The sequence below is a fragment of the Rhagoletis pomonella genome, unplaced genomic scaffold (genome assembly GCF_013731165.1).
Source record: "Rhagoletis pomonella isolate Grant_MI unplaced genomic scaffold, Rhpom_1.0 Rhpom_scaffold_01803, whole genome shotgun sequence".
NCBI classification, from domain to species: domain Eukaryota; kingdom Metazoa; phylum Arthropoda; class Insecta; order Diptera; family Tephritidae; genus Rhagoletis; species Rhagoletis pomonella.
In genome coordinates, this window is record NW_023460357.1 from 1 (window position 1) to 20,855 (window position 20,855).

Here is a 20,855-nt window from a genome sequence, read left to right on the forward strand (position 1 = left end):
GGTCCGGATATGTCGCCTTGCCCGTCCTTCATATCCTCATCATCGCCCGCATCGATCTCGCCACTCGCCGAAATTGAAGACATTGAGTGCTCATCGTAATCAAGCAGGTTGGCGTGATTGCTACCAATAGCCGTGCCGGCAACAGCACCTCCACTGCAAAGTGCGCCGGAGCCATTGGCGAGACTAAAGTATGACTGATTGGCAAATGTCGTTGGTGACGACGATGATTTAGCAAATTTCTGTTCCTGTTGCGACTGCGACTGCGCTTGAGCGTGTGCTGCCAAAGCGGCCAAATGCTGTTGGTGACTGTAATGTGGCGGCGGAGGCGGTCCCGTTGATGGTTGATGATGCGGGTGTGACGGATGGTGTTGCAGCGCTGCTTGCAGATGACTCGCCTCGACCATCTGATGCATCGAATTGAGATAATCACCGCTACTCATGGACGGACTGGTGCGTGTGCTGCCCGAATCGGTGCTGCCGGACTCCAGTGGCGGGTAGTTTAAATGACTATTGGCGCCACCGCCGCCACCACTAGAAGTGATATTTTGATGTGGAAAGCTCATCAAGGCATTGTGATAGTTGAGTGCTTGGTGCGGATGATGCGACGCAGAGTGTTGAGGCGGCGGTGGGGGCGTACCTAGATGCAAGCCAACAGCATTTTGATGATGATGTGCGCCTGGTGGCGACTGCATATTGGGGAATGTGACATGCTTGTGGTGTGTTGACTGCTGCAGCATTGATGCCATGTGATTATCCATATTGCGCAGATGCGCCAGGGACATGTTGCAACGGAGATCGGTGGCGTCATCGTTGGCTGTGAATGAGAATGGACATTTTTAGTATAGTTAGTAAGGAAATAAAGTAAATATTTAGAAGGCGCTAATTTATTTTAGAAAGGATAAAATTTTCGGTATGTTAATAGCTCGAATTGCCGCTACATATACTAACGAAAAAAGAAGTTTTAAGAAAAAGCTTTCAAAGAGTCTAACTAGTTGAGTGCAGGCACAAAAGAGAGTACTCTTGATTCAAAAACTAATTTGTTGATAAGAGAAAGCGGATAGCTCAGACCGACATCACGAAATTACATCCTGCGAGAGCTACCGCTGATTTTACTCAACGATACGGTGAGGACAGCTCGATAAAAACCGTAATTCCGAATGTCATCTGTACTTCGATTTTGAAATAAATGGTACTACGTTAGCCAGTCATATATAGATTATGTCCTTGCAGTAAAACTTTCTCTTATAAAGCCCAAAATCATTGATGACCGTGCTGCTCGGAATCCACTTTTGTGCCTCCAAGGCAGCAAGCTATGAATAAACCGGAGCAGAAGCAGCAATCGTCAGAGGTGGAAACGCCAAACCTGTCGACTTCACAAACTCAATACATCCCCCGACCTTGCAAAAGGCGCCACCTTAAGAGCAAAATAAAAAAGGTTGGAGGTTGTACCTCCGCTGTCCGCTTGTAGTTAGGATTAAAGACACTGGCTTATTTTTAACTACTGGAAATCCTTAATTATAAGAAGAGTTGAACTCATCTCGGCTGGAGTCGCTTGCTGCACATCGATGCTGGCTAGAAGTAAATTATTCCCTTTATTATTAGAGGTGTATTCTGGGAGTCTATAATGTAGTTAGGTTCCTATACGTATCACTCAATTAGACCGGGGCGATCAACGGAGCTTTTAAAGGTATACAGAGTACAGCTCTGGCTACTAGTGTAATGCTTATCTGACCACTGTCTTCTGAACTCCAAGCGGTCAGGTAACCCAACCTCATATTATAAAACCTGCGTGAAAGACAATAATGTTTAGGTGATCTTCCAGAAGCAGCCATCATTATTTGTGGATATTTCGACTTCAGTCATCCTAAACAACTTCTGGCTATATTTGCTCGACCAAACATGTGACCTTGAGCTCGAAAAATATACAATATTGATTTTATATTCAGCCAAGTAATATCTTTGGTTCTTTTTTTGTAATTTCAGTCTGACAAAATTGTCCTTTAATCATATTCATTTGTCAATATTAATACATATTTACCTCCTTGAAAACGCCTGTTAGAGCTTTCCGACTAATACGAGCGCATGAAAAAGTTACTATTATATTTATGCTTATCTCACCACAATAAAGCCAAGACAACCGAATTAACATGAATGACAAATGATTGTTTCTTTTCTCAACAAATCGATTATCCTTCAAAGTCCATTAACGTTCATTCGTTCGAAGGTAATTGTATAACTTCAAATTTCAATTTGACTGAGCACTCAGCGTAAAACGGGTAATTACAATTTAATTAGGTATTTCCCATAGATATCCCATTTCGAAACTCACACACTGGTTTGACCACCTTCAATATAAACTCAGCAACCTCAGCCACCCCCAAACATAGCCTTTCACTAATCATATGTTGCGCAATATCAAGAAATCAACGACTACGACATACCCACCGACCAACTACAAACGATTCGTTGAAATGGTCATATATCAGCATTACCACCCAAGTGATTAGCTTGTACTATGGTTTCTACTTTATACCCGGTAGGAAAATCCACTTGGTGATAGATTTAGGAAACGAAGTTTCCACCACGACCTATATATCCCCCCAGTAGAATCCTAGCCTGTCGCTATCCTACTAAACTTTGCCAATTAAAAAATCTCTCAAGGCTTTTCTCTCTTTCCTGATTTCTTCCTTAATCGTATGAGGACATATACCCAGCGAAGGATCGGATCCAATTGTGGAGTGACAACTGCCGTCTCTCTTGATATTAAGCTACCTTATTTCCCTCTACTTCCTTGTGGCCTGGTTCCCATGCCAACTGGATCTTTTTACGCCAACTAAAGCAGTCAAATTTCCCCACGCACTCAAGGACTAATGATAATATCATTTCATATAGCAGGAGCTACCCGGTTGGTTGGTTGCAGTCCTTCCTAGAATCTGTCCCGTATACAACTGGGGCCATTTTTATGCACAATTCGTGGAATATGTTTTGTTTATGTACATTCCATGCGTGCAAGAAAGACATCGGTGACTCTCTATGAGAATGTCCCATACTCTCTTATAGCCCGCTTGTCTAGTGGTCAGCCGGTAGGGATTACGTGGCAAAAAAACTAAGCGGAATTGAAAGGCAGCAGCTACTGGCGTAACAGGTGCAATGAGATCTTGTCCGAAGCATGATTTGGCCGTCCTTTTTGATTTATTGCCAATTGATATCTTTCTCGAAAATTCAGCTGCTAACACCGCCATCAGTCTGCGTACCTTGGGGCCCCGAAAAGAAAGACCGTTTGTACACGGTTCTATCCTTGATTCATTAGTGCCTGAAATTAAAGCGCTGCCAATATCCCCTCGAAAACTTGGGTTCACCACGAACCCCGCGAGAACTTAACAAGCTGCAGTGACTGGACTCAAGGAAAGGTGCAGTTCTTGTAGAGCTCAATTATCTTTACGGACGGATCAAAGATGTAATGCCGGCTTGGTGCAGGGGTTTACATTTAGCAATATAAAACAAGTTACTATATCGGCTACCAGACTATGCAAGCGTTTTCCTGGCTGAAACGTTTGCAATTAAAGAGGCAGTAAGGTACATCAAAGAGAATGTACCCGCGAGAACGCAGGTGAATATAATCTCGGATAACCAAGCGGCCATTCAGGCTCTCTCTTCTAAGTCTGTTATATCTCAACTAGTGGATTACTGTAGACGAGAGAGAGATCAATGAATGTGTCCCCCGCGGAGGACATGCGTCGCCGAATCTTATCACTCGAAGGCCAAGCAGAGGTGGAACCGTTCAGTATCGTTTACCATTGCAAAACCAAATCTCTCTTAGTACTGAGCAAAGAAGACACCTATAAACTTACTGCAGTGTGCACAAGGCATTGGTCCGTTGAGGTACCTGCCGAAAGGATTGCAATGCCCTTCAATAGGTTCGGTCGTAGTTTCGATGATCCGGGATCAAAACAGACAGTCGAACACTTGCTGTGAATGAGGCTAAAGACTCTCGGCAAACCATTCCTTTAGAATATTTCTGAGTGTATTTTGGCTGCCGATCTCTGTATAACGTACTGAAATTCATTTATGTCGCCAAATGGTTGTAGGTTGCACGATTTGTGGAAAGAAAATAGTAAACTTGCACCAGATGGCAATCCACTTAAACCAATCAAACAAGATCCTACGCTGCTTTGACGAATCACCTTGATTCACCAATGAATCCGTTTCACTTATGGGAGCTCCTAAAAGGTCTGCTACTAGTGTTACTAGCTGTCTGCCCCGTAATGGATCTGTTAAGCTGGTCTAACGCTTGCGTACTGCTAGAGTCAGGCCAGGGTTATTTAGCTATTTTGCAAGCCTGTTTTTTGAAGTCGGCAATTACTTAAATTTTAAAATTTTTTCAAATTGCTTTTAAGCTGAAATAAGAAACTTTCATCCAATTAGTGGACACAAGCTGTCCCCCAGATGGCCTTAATCGCTAGTGACTCGAAGTTTTGACAGACGTACTACATATTTCTGAATCAAAAATTCTTTTCCCCAAAAACTTCCCAGCAGGGTATACTTTATTTAATACATATTCATATGAACATTTGTGCATTGCAACAAACGGCATTCAATTAGTCGCGTCATATTTACAATGTGGCGCAATAAAAATTCTTAAACGCCGCTTGTTTTTCGCTGCGCACAGTGCTATTTTAAATGCTCACCCACAAACGACCTCGTCAGAAAACAAAAAGTTCACACACACACACACACATTTGCATCGTTGGGTGGCAAGCAGCTAGTTTTAACAGTCATTCCTTAGCTATTTGCCCAGAGAAAATATCCTGTGACATGCAAGGAAGTCATTAGCTGCTGCAACGCTTCGAATTTGAAAGAGTTTCCTAACTGCGAGCTGGCTGGCAAAAAAAAAGGTTAGTAGGTGAGTTAGGAGAGCGCATGTCAGGGTGGCGTTAATGATATGTTCTTCATATAGAGTTAGTTGGCAGAGTAGCCGGGTGAGGCAAAGTCGCGTCGGGTGCTATTTGTTGCCCGCTTTACTCATCGTTGGTGGCAAGTAGGCGAATTGCGCCGACTTCGACGGATTTCAAAAATGGATTTCCTTTTCCATGGAACTACATATTTCATTAAAAATACTAGGCAAATGATACATACCATGTGTAACCAGCCATTTAGTCAATTGAAGCGGTGCGGCAAGGTACAGTGTATTACTCGGCTAGCGCACAGTGGGTCCAATTAATGTTTTGAAAAATGTATAATTACGTTGTGTTGAGTAATTGCATTTTGATGTGTTTAACTAAATGCAATTTTTGGTCTGGTCTGTGCTGAGCGCTAGTACGATATGTGAGCTTAGAGAACTACTTTAGACCACACATGCACCTACTTACTACTACTATTAGTTTGTACAGTGCTCGATTTTAATGCGGTAATTTGAGTTGAAATGTAAATTAATTTTTTGATTGAGTTACACACACTCTTCCCCTTTCGCTACTTTCTATTCGCCGTAATCGATGTAGCACATTCAACGGCAAATTTGTAGTACAAATTTAATACATACATACTACGTACTTACTTACGTACATGTGAATGGTCGAAGGCATGCATATCTACAATTTTGCTCACTTAAATTAAAAACCTTTCATTTTGGCTATTTAAGGCAATTAATTGTTGGCATGAAATGTAATTAATAGCCGCTACCATTTCCAGTTTTTGCCAAAGTTTTTTGATTAAGTTTACATTTCGAACGTCAAAGCAACTTGCAAGTGAAATCTCTAGTTTATTCGGAACATTTTTTATTAAGATATATTTAAATAAACATAAAATTTTCCCCAGATTTGAAAGCGTTAAAAATTTCTGAGCATTTTAATACGTACAAAAATACAGCAAAAGTCAGTGGATTATTGAATATTTGTTATTGTACTTTAATTAACTTTTATATTTTATGGCTTTAAAAAGAAAACTATTTTACAACGCTTTTATCAACTTGCAATGCTGTATGTTTAATCATAATGTCATTTATTTCATTGCATTTTTTTTAAATTAAATTTCTTTTAATTTTTACATTATTATTTTATAAATTAAAATATTTTTTGTTTTTATTTTCATTTGGTTTTTAAGGACTTATTATTTTCTTCTTTAACAGTTTTTTATTTAGTTTGTTTTTTAGTTTTTTTAGTTTTAATTTGATTTTAAGGACAGTTATATTTTTTTAGTGTCATTTAGTTTTTACGGACTTATTATTTTCTTATTTTTTAATTCTAGTTTTTGATTTAATTGTCTGTTAAGTCTTAGATAGTGTATTTTTAAAACAAATTTTTTTTTCTACTTTTACATAATTTTATTTTTAAGAACCTATTTCATTTATTTATCTTTTTTAAATTAATTTCTTTTTTTATTTGATTCTTTTAACTCTTAGATTTTATTGTTTCAAAAAGAAATATATTTTTTTAGTTTAATTTGTTTTAATTTTTAAACTATTTTAATTGAAAACGAAAATATTTTTTTTTAGTTTCACTTTTGGGAACTTAGTTTATTTTTAATTTAGTTTTATTTTACTTTTTAGATGTTATTTTTTAAAAAAGATTTTGTTTTTTTTTTAATTCCGTTTACTTTTCAGTAACTTTAATTAATGTAATTTTTTTATCAACTTTTTTTAATATTTAGATTATATTATTTTAAAAAGAAACATAGTTTTTTTTATTCCATTTAATTTTAGTAACTTATTTTATTTTTTAATATTTTTTCACAAGGTTTTATTTAACTTCACTTGTATGTACGTATCGAAGGTCCTATTTAATAACGACACAATTCAAATTAAAAAAAATAAAAACCCTTACTACTGTTAAGTTGCTCACGTCTCTAATACTTGTCAAATCCATGTTTAGTCATTTCTGTTTATTTTACCAATCCCTATTACTTACTATAGTAACATGCACATAACCAGATAACAATGCAATATCATGATGAAAAATTCGCTAGGCGGCGGAGAAGTCGAGTCATTTGGAAAATCCCTATTTATGATTCGATTGGGTTCATGTTAAGAAAATATATTAGATACTTATATGAAAAAGAATATTCCCACAAAAATTTTTTACCGATTATGGTCCGATTTGGTGCAAATTATAAAGATTTTTTTTTAAATATAATTTAATTTTCTCGTAATGTTTAGATATTATTAATTTAAAAGCAAACAAATTTTTTAATTTAATTTAATGTTTAGAAACTCGTTTTGTAATTTTTTCTTTTTCATTTTTAATTTTATTTTTATTTGTATTTAATTTTCTTTTAGGTTTTAGCTGTTATTGTTTTAAAGGGACACAAATTTTTTTTTTAATTTAAAATTTGTTCTCAAAAATTTTAGGTGCAGCTCGGTCAAGCACTTAGCAAAAGTGCAAGCGCCAAAATATTATTATTTACAATAAAGCAAATCAGTCACACACGTGTTACCAGTTTGAACAAAATACTCTTTGAAAATATAACTTCGTAATGTTTTTATGGCATTATTTTTAGATTAATGGGCTATGTTTTTTTCTAGCGAGTGGTTCTATCAACTTTCGTCAAATAGGGCCAAAAATCAGCCAATTGGGCTTGAAGGACCGAGTAAAAAGGGCGGGCAAATGCCAAACTGATTTGTCTGTTGATTGCCTCATCTGAACGAACTTGATCCCCTTTCCATTCCATTTAGAGTTGAAGGCCATGACATTTCGTTTCAGTCCTAATAACATTTCAATTAAGCGCCAAATCTGCCGCCACAGCTCCATTTACACAGGAAAATATCCTTTGAAAATGCCGATTTCAAGTAAAAAATAAAATGGTAAAAAAAAGTAAACCGAAAAAGTAAAACATAATTCCGGCTACTTCTACAGCCAACTAAGAGAGGTATACAGGCGCTAGTTATTGTTGTAAATGGCTTAATTGTAGTTTTCACTTGTTGCAAGTAATCGTCAAACTCAAGTTGTAAAGCAGAGGAATTGAGCCCGGCGTCGTTAACAGCGAGAGATGTGCAACACACTCACGCCTTGCTTTTGTTTTCTGGCAAGGAAATGTGTCAAATCATCAATTTGACGCGATTAATGTCAATTTGTAAGACATTTTAACGATTGTTTTTTAGGATTTGTTTATGCAGCAAGCTATGTAGATGAAGTATTTTATCACAAGGAAAAATATAGTTTGCTAGATGAGTAGCCCATTTAGTTATTTTTCTTGAAGAAAATGGATTTGTAGATCGATTATGCTATTGTGATAAGAAAGTGTAGCATTAAAACAAAATAATTTGAAAGCAATGAAGGAAAGATTTTTAAGATTTTTAAAATGCTTGTTGAGCATAATTAGCGTAGGCGGTAAACCATGTCGGCATATGTTGTTACATAATGATTGACGCTAATGAGCCGAAATGAAAAAAGAGTAATAACTAAGCGAATAGCATACAAATCAATTTTTATTACAGCTCGTTTAGAACCCCTTTTATAATTTTTTTTTTATCATGTGCACTGAGCTAGCTTTCACTGATGTGGTTTATGTGCGATTTAAAATCATCTAGGAAGTATTTACATATATCTGTTTATTAAAAGAGCCAGGTAAACTAATTTATACACCAAAGGTTCTTGTAGTTTTCAATAGAACAAACAGCAAAAATGCTTGTCGTTGAATGCGAGGAATATTCACTTAATAAGACGCGTCTATACTCGACTCCTTTCCTTCTTTTTAAATCGGTCAAAAATTGTTTATTCAGTATGTTGTAGCTCCGCTTGAATTCCAGTTTCTTTAGCCCCAGTCTGACAACTTGACACCGCTATACCAAGTTACCTGTGCAAACACTGGATTAAACTAGATACCTTCTTCAAGAATTAAATTTGGACTTTGATGATAATCGCAGCGGCAGAACACCTTTCACCGTGCAATTATCCAGCGTCAAGGCTAGCTTGTTGGTAATTCCGCGCAGACTACTGCTATGAGTTAGTTTTGTAAAGTCGTGTGAATATATTTTACTATATATAAGAAAGGTTATACTAAAAGGGCAAACAAATATGACTGCGGGGTGAGTAAGTCACGCAATTGTGCTGTTTATCTTGGGGCGTCTCGAAGTTGAATGTGATTCCAAAAATTGTCTGCTGATAAAAAAAATTCCAACAGGAAAACTACGTTACCCATTTTCCAGCAATCATATCAACCCATTGATTTGAAGGCTGCAGAGTACCACGCGCCTGAATTCGGACACCAATGAATGCCCTAAATAGTTGAACCAAATTATATTAGGAAATATTTCGAAATGCTTTTATCGAAACTGATCATTTTTGTTTGAGAATATCTACATATGTCACTGAGCACGAACACGACTGCGGCTAATAAATGTTGTTTCGCATTCGAATTATGCAAGTTTTTGTTTTGTAAGAATGGAGAGAAACATATTGCTTTTTCTGTAGTCTTCTGTTAACTGTATAAGTGTGGAGTATAAAAAGTAAAAATAAAAAATATCATAACTCAAAAATGAAAACTGCTTTCCTCATCCTTTTTTAAAGTATATTGCACCGTATTAAATAAAAGAGAATTGGGAGGAGACCGAATGAAGCGGATATAACTCACTCTCCATCGAAGGATCCAAAATGGATACCGATGTCGGTACGGGTGGATATTGTTGCAACTTTTCTGTCAAGCGGAAGTTTTAGGTATATTTGAAGCATGTGAGGACTTGGGGATATCTTAAGAATGTTTAACGACTTCCCCTAAAATAGCTTAAGGTTGCTAACATTTTATTTTAAAAGATCTAGAATACAAGCGCACCATAAGGATTATTTGGGTCCTGGGACTCAGAGATATACCAGGTAATTATGACTCAGATACGTCTCATGATTGAGTATACTACTGGTTTAATCTACACATTCTTTATCGAGCTTTCAAATAGAAAACGTATTGCAGAATCAACTAATGGGATAGCTCGTCAAATATGGCCCAGTCTCGACAAAGATAGATCCAGCGCCTTAAGAATGAGATATGTTTTTATGTTATGGAAAGTTATATTATATTATGTTTTGTTATGCTATGTTATGTTACGTTATGCCAACTCACCCCAACTAATGTTATTTCAGCTAAGCTCACCTTAACTCATCTCACTTCATTTGAACTTACCCTAACTTTCCTTAACTTGCCTGAACTCACTTCAGTTGACTAGCTCAACTCGCCTTAACTCACTTCAAATCCCCTTAATTTTAGTGGTTTAGCATACTTTGGTGCCTGCGCTGTGAACAGGAGTGTTTATGAAGGAGTTTTCTTTCAACTAAAGCCTGCTGGAAATAATAATTGTTTATGACTCCGAAGGAGCTACTATCTCCAATAAATTATAAGTGAAATAAGATCAACAAATTCTTTCTATCCCGTACAACCTTAGCTTCCAGTATTTTTACTAAGCTAATTTTGACGTTAATAAAAAAATATGTAGATACAAATTTTACAGTTTCAATGTGAAAACTCGTTTTTGTTTCCAAAGAAAACACAATTCATGGCGCGAACATTCACGCCTTTTAAAAATCTTCACATTTCACCCATTTTTACAGCCAAAAGTGAGTACGCATACCACCGGAAAAAAATTATATTGCCACCGCTCCGCCAGTGTTGCCGCTGACAATTTTTAGTGGTGGCCACATTCGATTTTAAAAGTGGCTAAATATCCTAGCTTTTGCTAAAACAGTTGCTAATAACTTTCATTGCAAATGAAAATATATTTTTAATTTATTTTTTTCTAATTTAGGTAGAAAATTATTCACATATAATGTAAAGAACACAAAAAATTTGCATATTTTAGCTTGAAATTTATATACATTGGCGGCAGAAATAATATACTCGTCGTACTTCTAAGAATTTTCAAACTTTTAATTCAGAAATTTTAGAAAAAATTTTCGGTGTGTAGATTTGTAGCGCATTAAATTTTAGTATAAAGTGCAAGTTTCAATTGGCTTCAAAATACCGTTGTTTTTAAGATTTTTTTTTGTTGACGGTGTCACGCATTTTTTCCCATACAAAGTGTGCTCGACATTTTTTTATATGGAAGAGAATGCCTAGCATCGTCAACAAAAATTGTCAAAAATCAACGGTGCTTTCTAGCCACTTGAAACTTGCACTTTATTGTACTAAAATGGGTTATGAAACTGCAAACCAAAAATGTTTCTAAAAATTCTTAAAAAAAAAATAAAAAAATTTGTGAAAATGAGTCGAATTTTTATAACTTTTGTATAAATTTTTAAAAAGAGTTTTATATGGTGTTTGTTGTATAACGAGACAGGCTTTTATAAAAAAATATTAAACATAAAAAACTTTTCAAAGTAAGTCGTGTCTATTATTTCTGCCGCCAGTGTAGATTAATATATTTTAGTACATAAACACATGTGTGTGTTTGTAGTCTTATTGCATGGCGCTTCTTCGGTACCAGTATCGGTCTCGTATTCGTCTATATCTAAAGTTGTTTTAATAAATATCCTTGAAAAATATTTAAAATAAGCATAGAAGTACCCAAAAATTTGTGTTTGTGTTTACTTGTACATTGTCCCAAGCAAAAAAAAAATCATACTCGGCAGCAGCTATGAATTTGGAGCGCGTTTCAACCAGAAATAGTAGTTATAATACATATATACATATGTAAATTTTATTGCCGAATTGAGTTAGGAGTGGCATGGAAAAGGATATTCACTTTAATATTTAAAATCATTTTAAGAAGTGGCTAAAAAAGTGGCTGGTGGCAAAAATAAAATTTCGTGGCAAAAAAAAAAAAGAAGGCGGTGCCTAAACTAGCATGTGCTGTATTGTGTTCCAAGTTTTTTGACCTTTTTTTGTAATTTTGTTACATAGTGTAATTGGCGTTTTTAATTGCCAAAACGAATGCCAATGAACGGTTGTATTTTAAGCTAAATATTCATCGGTACAAATTGAGCTGTCGATCAATTCATTAATTTTCCGACACATTCACAATAAAAAACTCCCAATTTCACCAGCTGATTGCTGGCTTTCTTCGAAACGCGTACAACTGGCGAGCCACATTAATTGAGCAAGTCAAACGCACTAGTAATTGTTTTACGATCAGTGTGGGCTACCGCCAATTAGTTATAGCCACTCGTACAGCGCGGTGGCCCGAAACCGGCAAACGATGAATGCCAAATGCAAAGCTAAGTAAGACACCGCAGCAAGAAGGCGCAGCGGCGGGGGATAGCGGTGAGCTGAGTTGCCGTTAAGTGGACTTGTGCTGAGCTAACAGCTAGCATAAGTATTTCCATTGTCTGCAAAGTTGGGTGCTTAACCTCCAGTAACTGGGTTAAGCTTCCAGTTGAGCTACTACAAATTTTCGCTACACGCATTGTGCAAGTTTCTCTATGTAAGGTTTTTGTTTAATTTTCCAAGCAATTTGTCGATTAACACTTTTCGGTTGCGATTCGCTTTCCTAGTGTTATTTTATTTTTATTTTTTAATTTCTTAATTAAGTGCTATGTATGAAGCACAGCAGTAGCAGTGGTTAATTTGTTCGTCAGCCCACCTGGGAGGCGTATAAATTTTGATTATTAGCATCAAAGTACAAATATCCCGACGCGTACGAGATCAACGCTCTTCAAGTAGTGGCAGTGGCCGCCGCGCAGCAGCTCACAGGGCTTACATTCTGTTTTTTTTTATTGTACATATTAAGTATTTTTGTATTTGATAGTTTCTTGTTTTGCTTTTAACCGTCTTCCAGCTTTGTGTTAACCACTGTTGATATTCAAAAGGCAGCAATATTACCTTCACAAATGTCTGCATTTAAACGCGCAACATAACAAGCCGCAATCAGACACAAAATGTCAATCATGACAAGGATTTTCTACACTCTTTAGTCCATTCGCCACAACATTTTTTTTTTGTTTTCATTTTTCAGTGTCCGAATTAAGTGTGCTTAGGCTTTGTTGTTGCCGGGTAGGCGTCCAATTCTTATATGTCCATGTCACGCTTATACAAATTCATTAGAGTTCTTATTGCTGCTCAATTTAATGCCGCATCAGTCGATACGAAAATGCATTTATCTCAATCTTAATGATGTTCTTGAGAAGCCACTTAGCCACGCATAACCAATCAAACAATACGATGGACAGCAATTAGAGGGAGGGAAACAGAAGAACAAGTTATTACTGAATGAAAACTGGCAAGGTAATATTAGGCTTATAACGGCTGTGGGCAGACGGTTGCCACGATCTCAAAATGTTACACAAAAATAGACTTGTGCGAAACCGAGAAAGGTCAGGGTAGAGAAATAACAACATGGGTAAACATGTCGTGGTTGTGTGGGCTTGGTAGGTGCAGGGTGTGTAAAACCCGCCCTCAGCCTTCTCGCGGCACTTACGGACGAAGGTGAACGGCGATGTAGCTCTCGAGAGCCCAAGCATGGTGTCCATTGGACCCAATGGCGATGAAGGCTACGATCAGTTTATGAGTTACACCCAACGGAAATAGAGTTGGGATGAACTCGTCTCTAGAAGACGCAGCAGAAGTTGATTTCTGGTCCGGGGTTGGGCTCGATTCCCGCGCGCAGTATACCTAAGGATCCGAAGCAATGCGGCTGTAAGGTATTGCTTCATGGACGAAAAACAATTGATAGGATTCGCCTTACTGGACGGGGTTAGGTCCCCGTAACAACAGCCTTTGGTCGGAAAAAACCCGAGTCATTTCGGTACGTGGCCTTAGCTGGAAAAGTAGCGCGCACTGCTGGCCACACACCACAGCGGCCACCAATTTTCCAATCATAAAGCGTTTCAATTGCTTTCAAAAAAATTAATTACTACTTTCGTACTAAATAATCTAAAACGCTGAGTGGCCAACTCGAAGAGGCACACTCTGATCTCTCTTCCTCCCATTTCGCTGCACCCACTCTAGCAAGCAATAATTTCATATAAATGGTAACTTAGGCATCAGCTGTCAGTTTAAATGCGTTTTGACAGTTTGAAGCGCACTTTAATTCAGATTGACCCCACTCGCATTCAGCATCTCGCTTCTGCCATTTAAGGTGCGCCTTTGTGAATATACTACATACAAACATGTGTACATGCATGAAAAAACACTGGGAGAGCCTGGCAACTGGCAACCTGCCTACCCACTCACGCGCCGCACTTTAATTTGTCGACGGCTGACGTATGTACATGTGTATGTATGTATTGCCCGGTCATTAAGACTTTTAATGAGGTTATTAACAAATTGTGAGCAACTCAATTCAATTCACTTGTCTGTCCGACCGTATGACTGTCGACTAATTTGTCTTAAGCCATGACTGATGGCCAGGGCTGCCAATTTTTCGAAGTTCATTTAGCGGCGGGAAATCCAGCTTTTCGAGAAATACATATATGTAGTTATGTTAATGTTTATTCTTATTTTTAATTTCTTATTAACTTCGATCCAAGTCGTATTATTCTATTATTAATTTTAATTTCAAGTAGTTTCAAATGAATTACTTAAAATTATATTAATATTTTAACCTATTTATTTCACAGCTTTCGTTTTATGGATTACCTTTTTTCTAGCGGGTTTTTATAGAAATCTGGGGTTTTTTCACTCGAAAACAGTTGGCAGCACTGCTGATGGCTATACCATGGCGTTCGCATACATACAGTGACTCAAACAAATGACCACGCGTTGCTTTTCTTCAAATATTCGTAATGTTTTTCGAACTACATTTTTTTTTGTTGTTTTTATATAAAAATATGTTTTAAGCTTGAACCAAAACCGCGTAAATCACAGTTTCAAACTTAGGGCGTGTGTGAATCGGTAACAAAGTTCTATGGAGAAAGCTATTGAATAATATTTTTACTATGCTGAGAGAGTTTTGCCAATTTGCGATGTGAAATGAAATCTTTTTTGACAGCATTAAATTTTCGATAACTGCAGATTTATGCGGCATAAAATATTACAAATTGAAGTGAAATTAATATTTTAAGAAAACATCTACCATCGCTGATCGCAATTTATCAATTTAAGCTTTTATTTTACGAAAAATTTTACACTTCAACAATCTTTGCGTTTGTCAAAATTTTCTATTCATTTGTCAAAAATTTCACAAGCCTCATTTGCTACTGAAATTTTATTCACCTCCTAGTTGTCAAAAATTTACTCGCCGCGAAATTTTTTACTGATTCTTTATACAAAATTTAGCAAAATTCAACGATTTTCATCAAACTTTTTATTCTGAATTTTAAGAAAATTTTTGGGTATGCAATAAAAGTATGCATTTCTTATGAAATAAAACGCGGGAGACCGTCAGCAACAAATTGCGCTTTTTGTATTAAAAAACCTGAAAAAGTAGCCTAAAAAAAAATCTCAAAAATCAGCGCAATTTTTTGGTAGTTTGAAACTTATACTACTAAAATTGTATGGGCTATAAAACTGCATACCCGAAAATTTTCTAAAAATTCAGAATAAACGGTTGAAATTTTGATGAAAATTTGTTGAATTTTCCTAAAGTTTGAAACTGTGATTTACACGGTTTTGGTAAAAAATTAGACGATATTTTTATATAAAAATAACAGAAAAAAATTAGCTGGAAAAATTTTACGAATATCTAAAAAAAAACAACGCATGGTCATTTGTTAGAGTCACTGTATGTATGCATGTAGCTTTGTAAGCGTGCCATTAAAGGGATGATTTATAAATGCAATTTTGAGTGCGCGTGAGTGTAAATGAGTTTGCGTTTTTCCTAAACGCACTCTTTTTTGCCATACGGACTATCGACATCTACTTTTATTTGTATTAAACTGTCAGGTTTAACATTTTGTAATACTCATACGCAGTGTAACACATATCCATATATGTATCTATGTATGTGTGCTTTACCGTCGAGTCTATTGAAATGCTTGCATGTTGGTAGTGTTTCTTGTTTTATTTTTGTTGTATTGCCACTTAATGTTTTTGCAGTTTTATTGACTCATTAAATTTGCAAGTAATTCGATTAATTTTGCGTCTCTATACTCGCTGCCGGCTAGCCAGCCAGCCAGCCATTCAATTATTGTGACAACTAGTAACGCCTACTAACCGCTTAAATTATTTGACGGCAACAGCAGCAGCTAAGTGATGTGAGTGAGTGACTTTCCAGCTGCTACTCTGTTCGATGAACAAATACGCGGGTATACAGGTGGTATACACACACACGCAGGTATGTACACTCACGCACGCCTACAGTAGCCATTTTTAATTGATTTTTATATTTGTATTGCGTTGCGCTTAATTGGTTTTAGGATCTACATAGAGGTTTGCAAAAAAAAGGAAATGAAAAAATAAAAATCAAATAAATTTAGTTAAACAATGGCAAGTCTGTGGCGGAGTCAGAGCCTTCACGCATTAAATATATGTGTAGGTATGTAGTATGTAAACGGTAAAAGCAACGCGCGCCGTAATTGGTTGGAAGGTGTTGTTATTGATTTTTTTTGTTTACTTTTGTATAATATCGTGGCTTATTATCGACGTAATTAAAACATAATTTATTTAAAGCTTTTCTTGTGCATCGAAGGTTACATGTGTATGAATATATAAATAGAAATGTAAGTATGTACAAAGCTACATACATACATATGTATGTGGTGTTTCGTGGAATACATAGGCATTTCCATAATACCCACACACAGACGCATTTTTTAACTCCGCCATTAAATAATGTCTACTTATTTTTTGGGAAATATGGTAATTAACAAAAAAATAAATAAAATAATAATTACAATAATTATCTGCTCATAAATACACACTAATTAATGACATTGATTGAATAACCAAGTTATGGTTAAGATAATTAAATATTGTGTTCACACATTGCAGTCAAGGGCAGAGAATTTCAATATTACAAAAACAATCGACCACTTTAATTGAACCTATGACCTCCGAATATAATTATTTATATAAAAACTCTAATTATGTTGTCAATGGCATATACATATAGTCACATACGAACATATGTATATATGTGTGTGCATTACATACCCCACAGGGATTGTTCGTTACCCAAAAATATATACAACATGGGAGTACTTTGAAATCAAAAAATATATACAGGTAAATATATATGCTAAAAGTTGTCGATGTGTGTCCATGATCAAAAACCAACTTTTCGTAGGAACGGTATAGAATTATAGAAAATCAATATTTTTCGATAGAAAAACTCTGGTTCTCTTCGGGAGACTTCGCATAACAGTACACAATTGTTTATTTAACCATTTTTTAATACTACAAGACTTTTTATTTATCCCCACCATTGCAATTTCTGGCATTTTCTAGAGGTTCTGGGGAACCTATAAAATATAGTTAACTTATAACAAGGAAAGCCCCCATTACCTGAGAGCAAATAGCTTACGGTGAAAAACATGTCAGGAAATGTTGGCTCTAATTTGTTGCCCACCTTTGTATGTATGTATATGTACGTACATACATACACATGTATCATATACCAGTATTAGTACGTATAGATTTGTTTGCACACACATTTGTAATTGTCACCGCGTCATGTCATTAATTTGATTTTATTACTGTCATTTTCGTCATGAATCACGTTACTTAATTGCTCAAAGGACGAAACCATCTATTAAAGAGAATCAAAGATTTTAATTAAATGTTCGAGGCATTTGTTCAGTCTGTTTACTGGGCGTGTGTCATGACAATTTCATATACACACATACATATATACGTAGTTGTCGGTGGTTTTGCATGCACAAATATAGATACATACACTGCCGGAACAAAGTATTGGCTAGCACATTTTTCACAAAACTATATGGAAAAATTTTTATTCTAATATTTTTCCGCAAATTTTATATAAAAATATGGTTCATTCTGTAACAAAAAACATAACAATATAACTCCTAAACTTTGTGCAAAACTAGCGAAAATTCAGCAAATTTTCAACTTTTTAATCAGATTTTTTCGATTTTTTGTGAGTATGCAGCTTCGCAGCCCATTAAATTCTAGTACAGAAAAATGTAAGCTCGGAGCTAGTCAAAAATCGAAGATTTTTTTTGTTAAAGATGTTTTGCATTTTTTTTTTTATGTATGTTACCGCATAATTTTGGACCACGTCAACCGATTCCGATATTTAATTCTTTTTGCATCGGAAAGGTAATGTCTCAGAGGTGGTCCGGTTTAGATCCGATATATATTTTTTTATATGAGAATTGAACTCGTTTTTTTTTCGCTAAAAATTACTTGTTTCCATATAAAGTATTTTCGAAAAAAAATTTTTGTATGGAAGAGACTACGTGAAAAAAAATTGCCAAAAATCAACGGTAATTCCTAGCTACCTAAAATTTGTACACTATTATAATAAAATTGATTGGGCTACAAATCTGCATACTCAAATAATTTTAAAAAATCTTATTAAAAATTTGAAAGTTTGCTGAATTTTTGCCAGTTTTGCTCAAAGTTTAGGAATTATATTTTTATGTTTTTTGTTGTGGAAAGAACCATATTGTTCTAAAAAATTGGCGAAAATTGTTGCATATATTGTGAAAAATTTGCTGTGCCGATACTTTGTTCCGGCTGTGAAAGTGACTGCCTTAAGTTGCGTTTATACTCAATAATGTGTCAACGTTACGCAACATCCCCATCAATGGAAAATGCCTTACTTAGCGAATAAGAAATTTTGCAGGAGAAATAAACAGCTTTTAAAACTAATAAACGAAATGCTGCTTTGGTTTGCATGGCCTCATTTCTAAATATTTTTCTCAAATGGCAATAAATCATAAATATTCCGACAACTTTAGCAGTGATTACATAGCATTTGCAACTATTATTTCAACATTAACATGTTGCCCACAATACAAGTACAAATACAAAGCGGCACCGAAAGGAAGCCAACAGGATATTGAATAAAGGTCAAGAAGGCGATGAAAAGTTCACGTACATACATATGTATGCGTATACGAATATGCATAAGCAGACTGTGCAGCTGAAGTAGAAAAATATGATAAGGAAGTCTCCAATTTCTAAGTGAAACAAATACAAAGATTTTTAAGATGAATTCTTCCATCCATACAAATACCTGAGGATACATATACGCCGTATAGTGCCCCGCATTTGAATATTTGCTATGAGCGTAGCAAATTTGCTAAATATCTGAATCTGATCTGAATTAAAGTCAAGGAAGTGATAAATATAAAAACGAAAAGACGAAAACACAAAAAAAAAGAGAAAAAGAAAAAGATAAAATTGAAGGATGACATATCATGTTGTGTTGTATTTTGTTGTATTGTATTATGTTGTGTTGTGTTGTATTGTATTTTGTTGTGTTGTTTTGTGTTGTGTTTTATTCTGTTGTATTGTATGGTGTTAAATTGTGTTGTGTTGTGATGTGTTGTTTTGCGTTGTGGATGTGGTATGTTATGTTATGTCATATTATGTTATGTTATGTAATGTAATGTTATTTTATGTTGTGTTATATTATGTAATGCTGTTATGTTATGTTATTTTGAGTTATGTTGTATCGTTTTGTATCGTATTGTGTTGTATTGTATTGTATTGTGTTGTGTTATGTTATGTTAAGTTATATTCTGTTATGTTGTTCAATGCATTTCTCCTTAATTCACTTTAATCAACTCATTTAAACCCAATTTGGCTCAGCTCAGCCCACCCCACCCCAACTCCCTTAACTTAAAAGGTTGAATTTCAACCGCTGCGCGAAAACTGGTCTAATTAAATGCCTAATAGAGATCCTCTCGGGTCTGCCGCCACAACCTAACCCAATCTAACCTCCGTCCGATGTATCCTAGGGTAGTCATCTTGCTCCATTTTCGTGCTTAACATTTTTGCTGATTTAAGTCAGGTTTTTTTTTTGCCCGAACCAGGTGCAAAACCACGCGAGCTGAGAACAGTACTCAGACTACTTGCCGTCCATTGTTTTGACCATTTTAACCGCACTTAAATCTGCATGATTTACGAATAAACTTAAGCAGATTGTCGAGTGTCAAAGAGCTCAGGTGTTCGTCTCTCAACACATTTGGGCTAAATGCCTCATATCTAATTCTTTCAAGGTGGGGCAGAGGCTGAAAAGATGTTCCACCGGCTCATTTCCTTCATGGCAGGATCAAATGCAGCTGTCATCCAATATAATTAAACAATCTAATTAAATGTCAATGCGAGCCCTAAACTAACCTGCAGGAAATGTGTCTAACTGTAAGCTGATTAGGAAGGAACTAAAGGTCACTATTCTCTGTATATTTTCCTTGGGGAGAGCTAACCATATTTCCACGGCGATGACGGCGAAATAGTCAACGCTGGTTACCTCTGCATGAGATGTCAACTAACTTGTACCAAACTACTTTTGGACATAAAATATCAAAACGAAAAACATTTATTTTTTTTTATTTTTTACTTCCTTTATTTAACATTACATATTTGTTTACATATTCTGCTGTAGATGATCCCATATTCAATTCTGTCAGACGTAACCTCAAAATGATAACATAAAATTTCGATCTTTATTTGTCCTGACTTGGAAAAAGTATTTGGGAAGTGCAGAAAAAATTGTGTGTTCAAAGTAAAATTTTTATGAGGATATTTAAATTGAAACTTGTTTAAAGAAAACAAACTCCCGATTACGTCTACATGACTCCGGCTTTACTTTTCAACTAGTTTTAAGGTAGCTTTTTGTACTGAACTAAAAGTTATATACATATTTTATCGAAATCCAGCAAAAGTTTAACTAAAAGTGGGATATTTTTAACATTTGATAATTTTTTCTGCAGGTTACGCTTTAATACACACCATGTCAATGGTCAAGGGAATTTTGTGATCTCTATATTACCAAACCACTTTTTAAATTTTTAGGTTGACGACTTTTGGAATACGCCTCAGTAATATGTAACCCTTGTAGGGAAAATTGGCTCTAATTGTATTTTTCT

General features: G+C 35.6%; 1 protein-coding gene across 1 annotated transcript in view; it reads right to left on the reverse strand.

Annotated features, from left to right (window-relative positions):
• Positions 1–7: 7 nt before the first annotated feature.
• LOC118752742 (retinal homeobox protein Rx-like) overlaps positions 8–20,855 on the reverse strand; it is a gene marked incomplete at its 3' end in the record, with an annotated part of 33,705 nt that continues 12,857 nt past the window's right edge. Inside the window, exon 3 of the mRNA XM_036487620.1 lies at positions 8–814. Within this exon, the coding sequence (XP_036343513.1) occupies positions 8–814 (807 nt within the window). The remainder of the gene's footprint in view (positions 815–20,855) is intronic.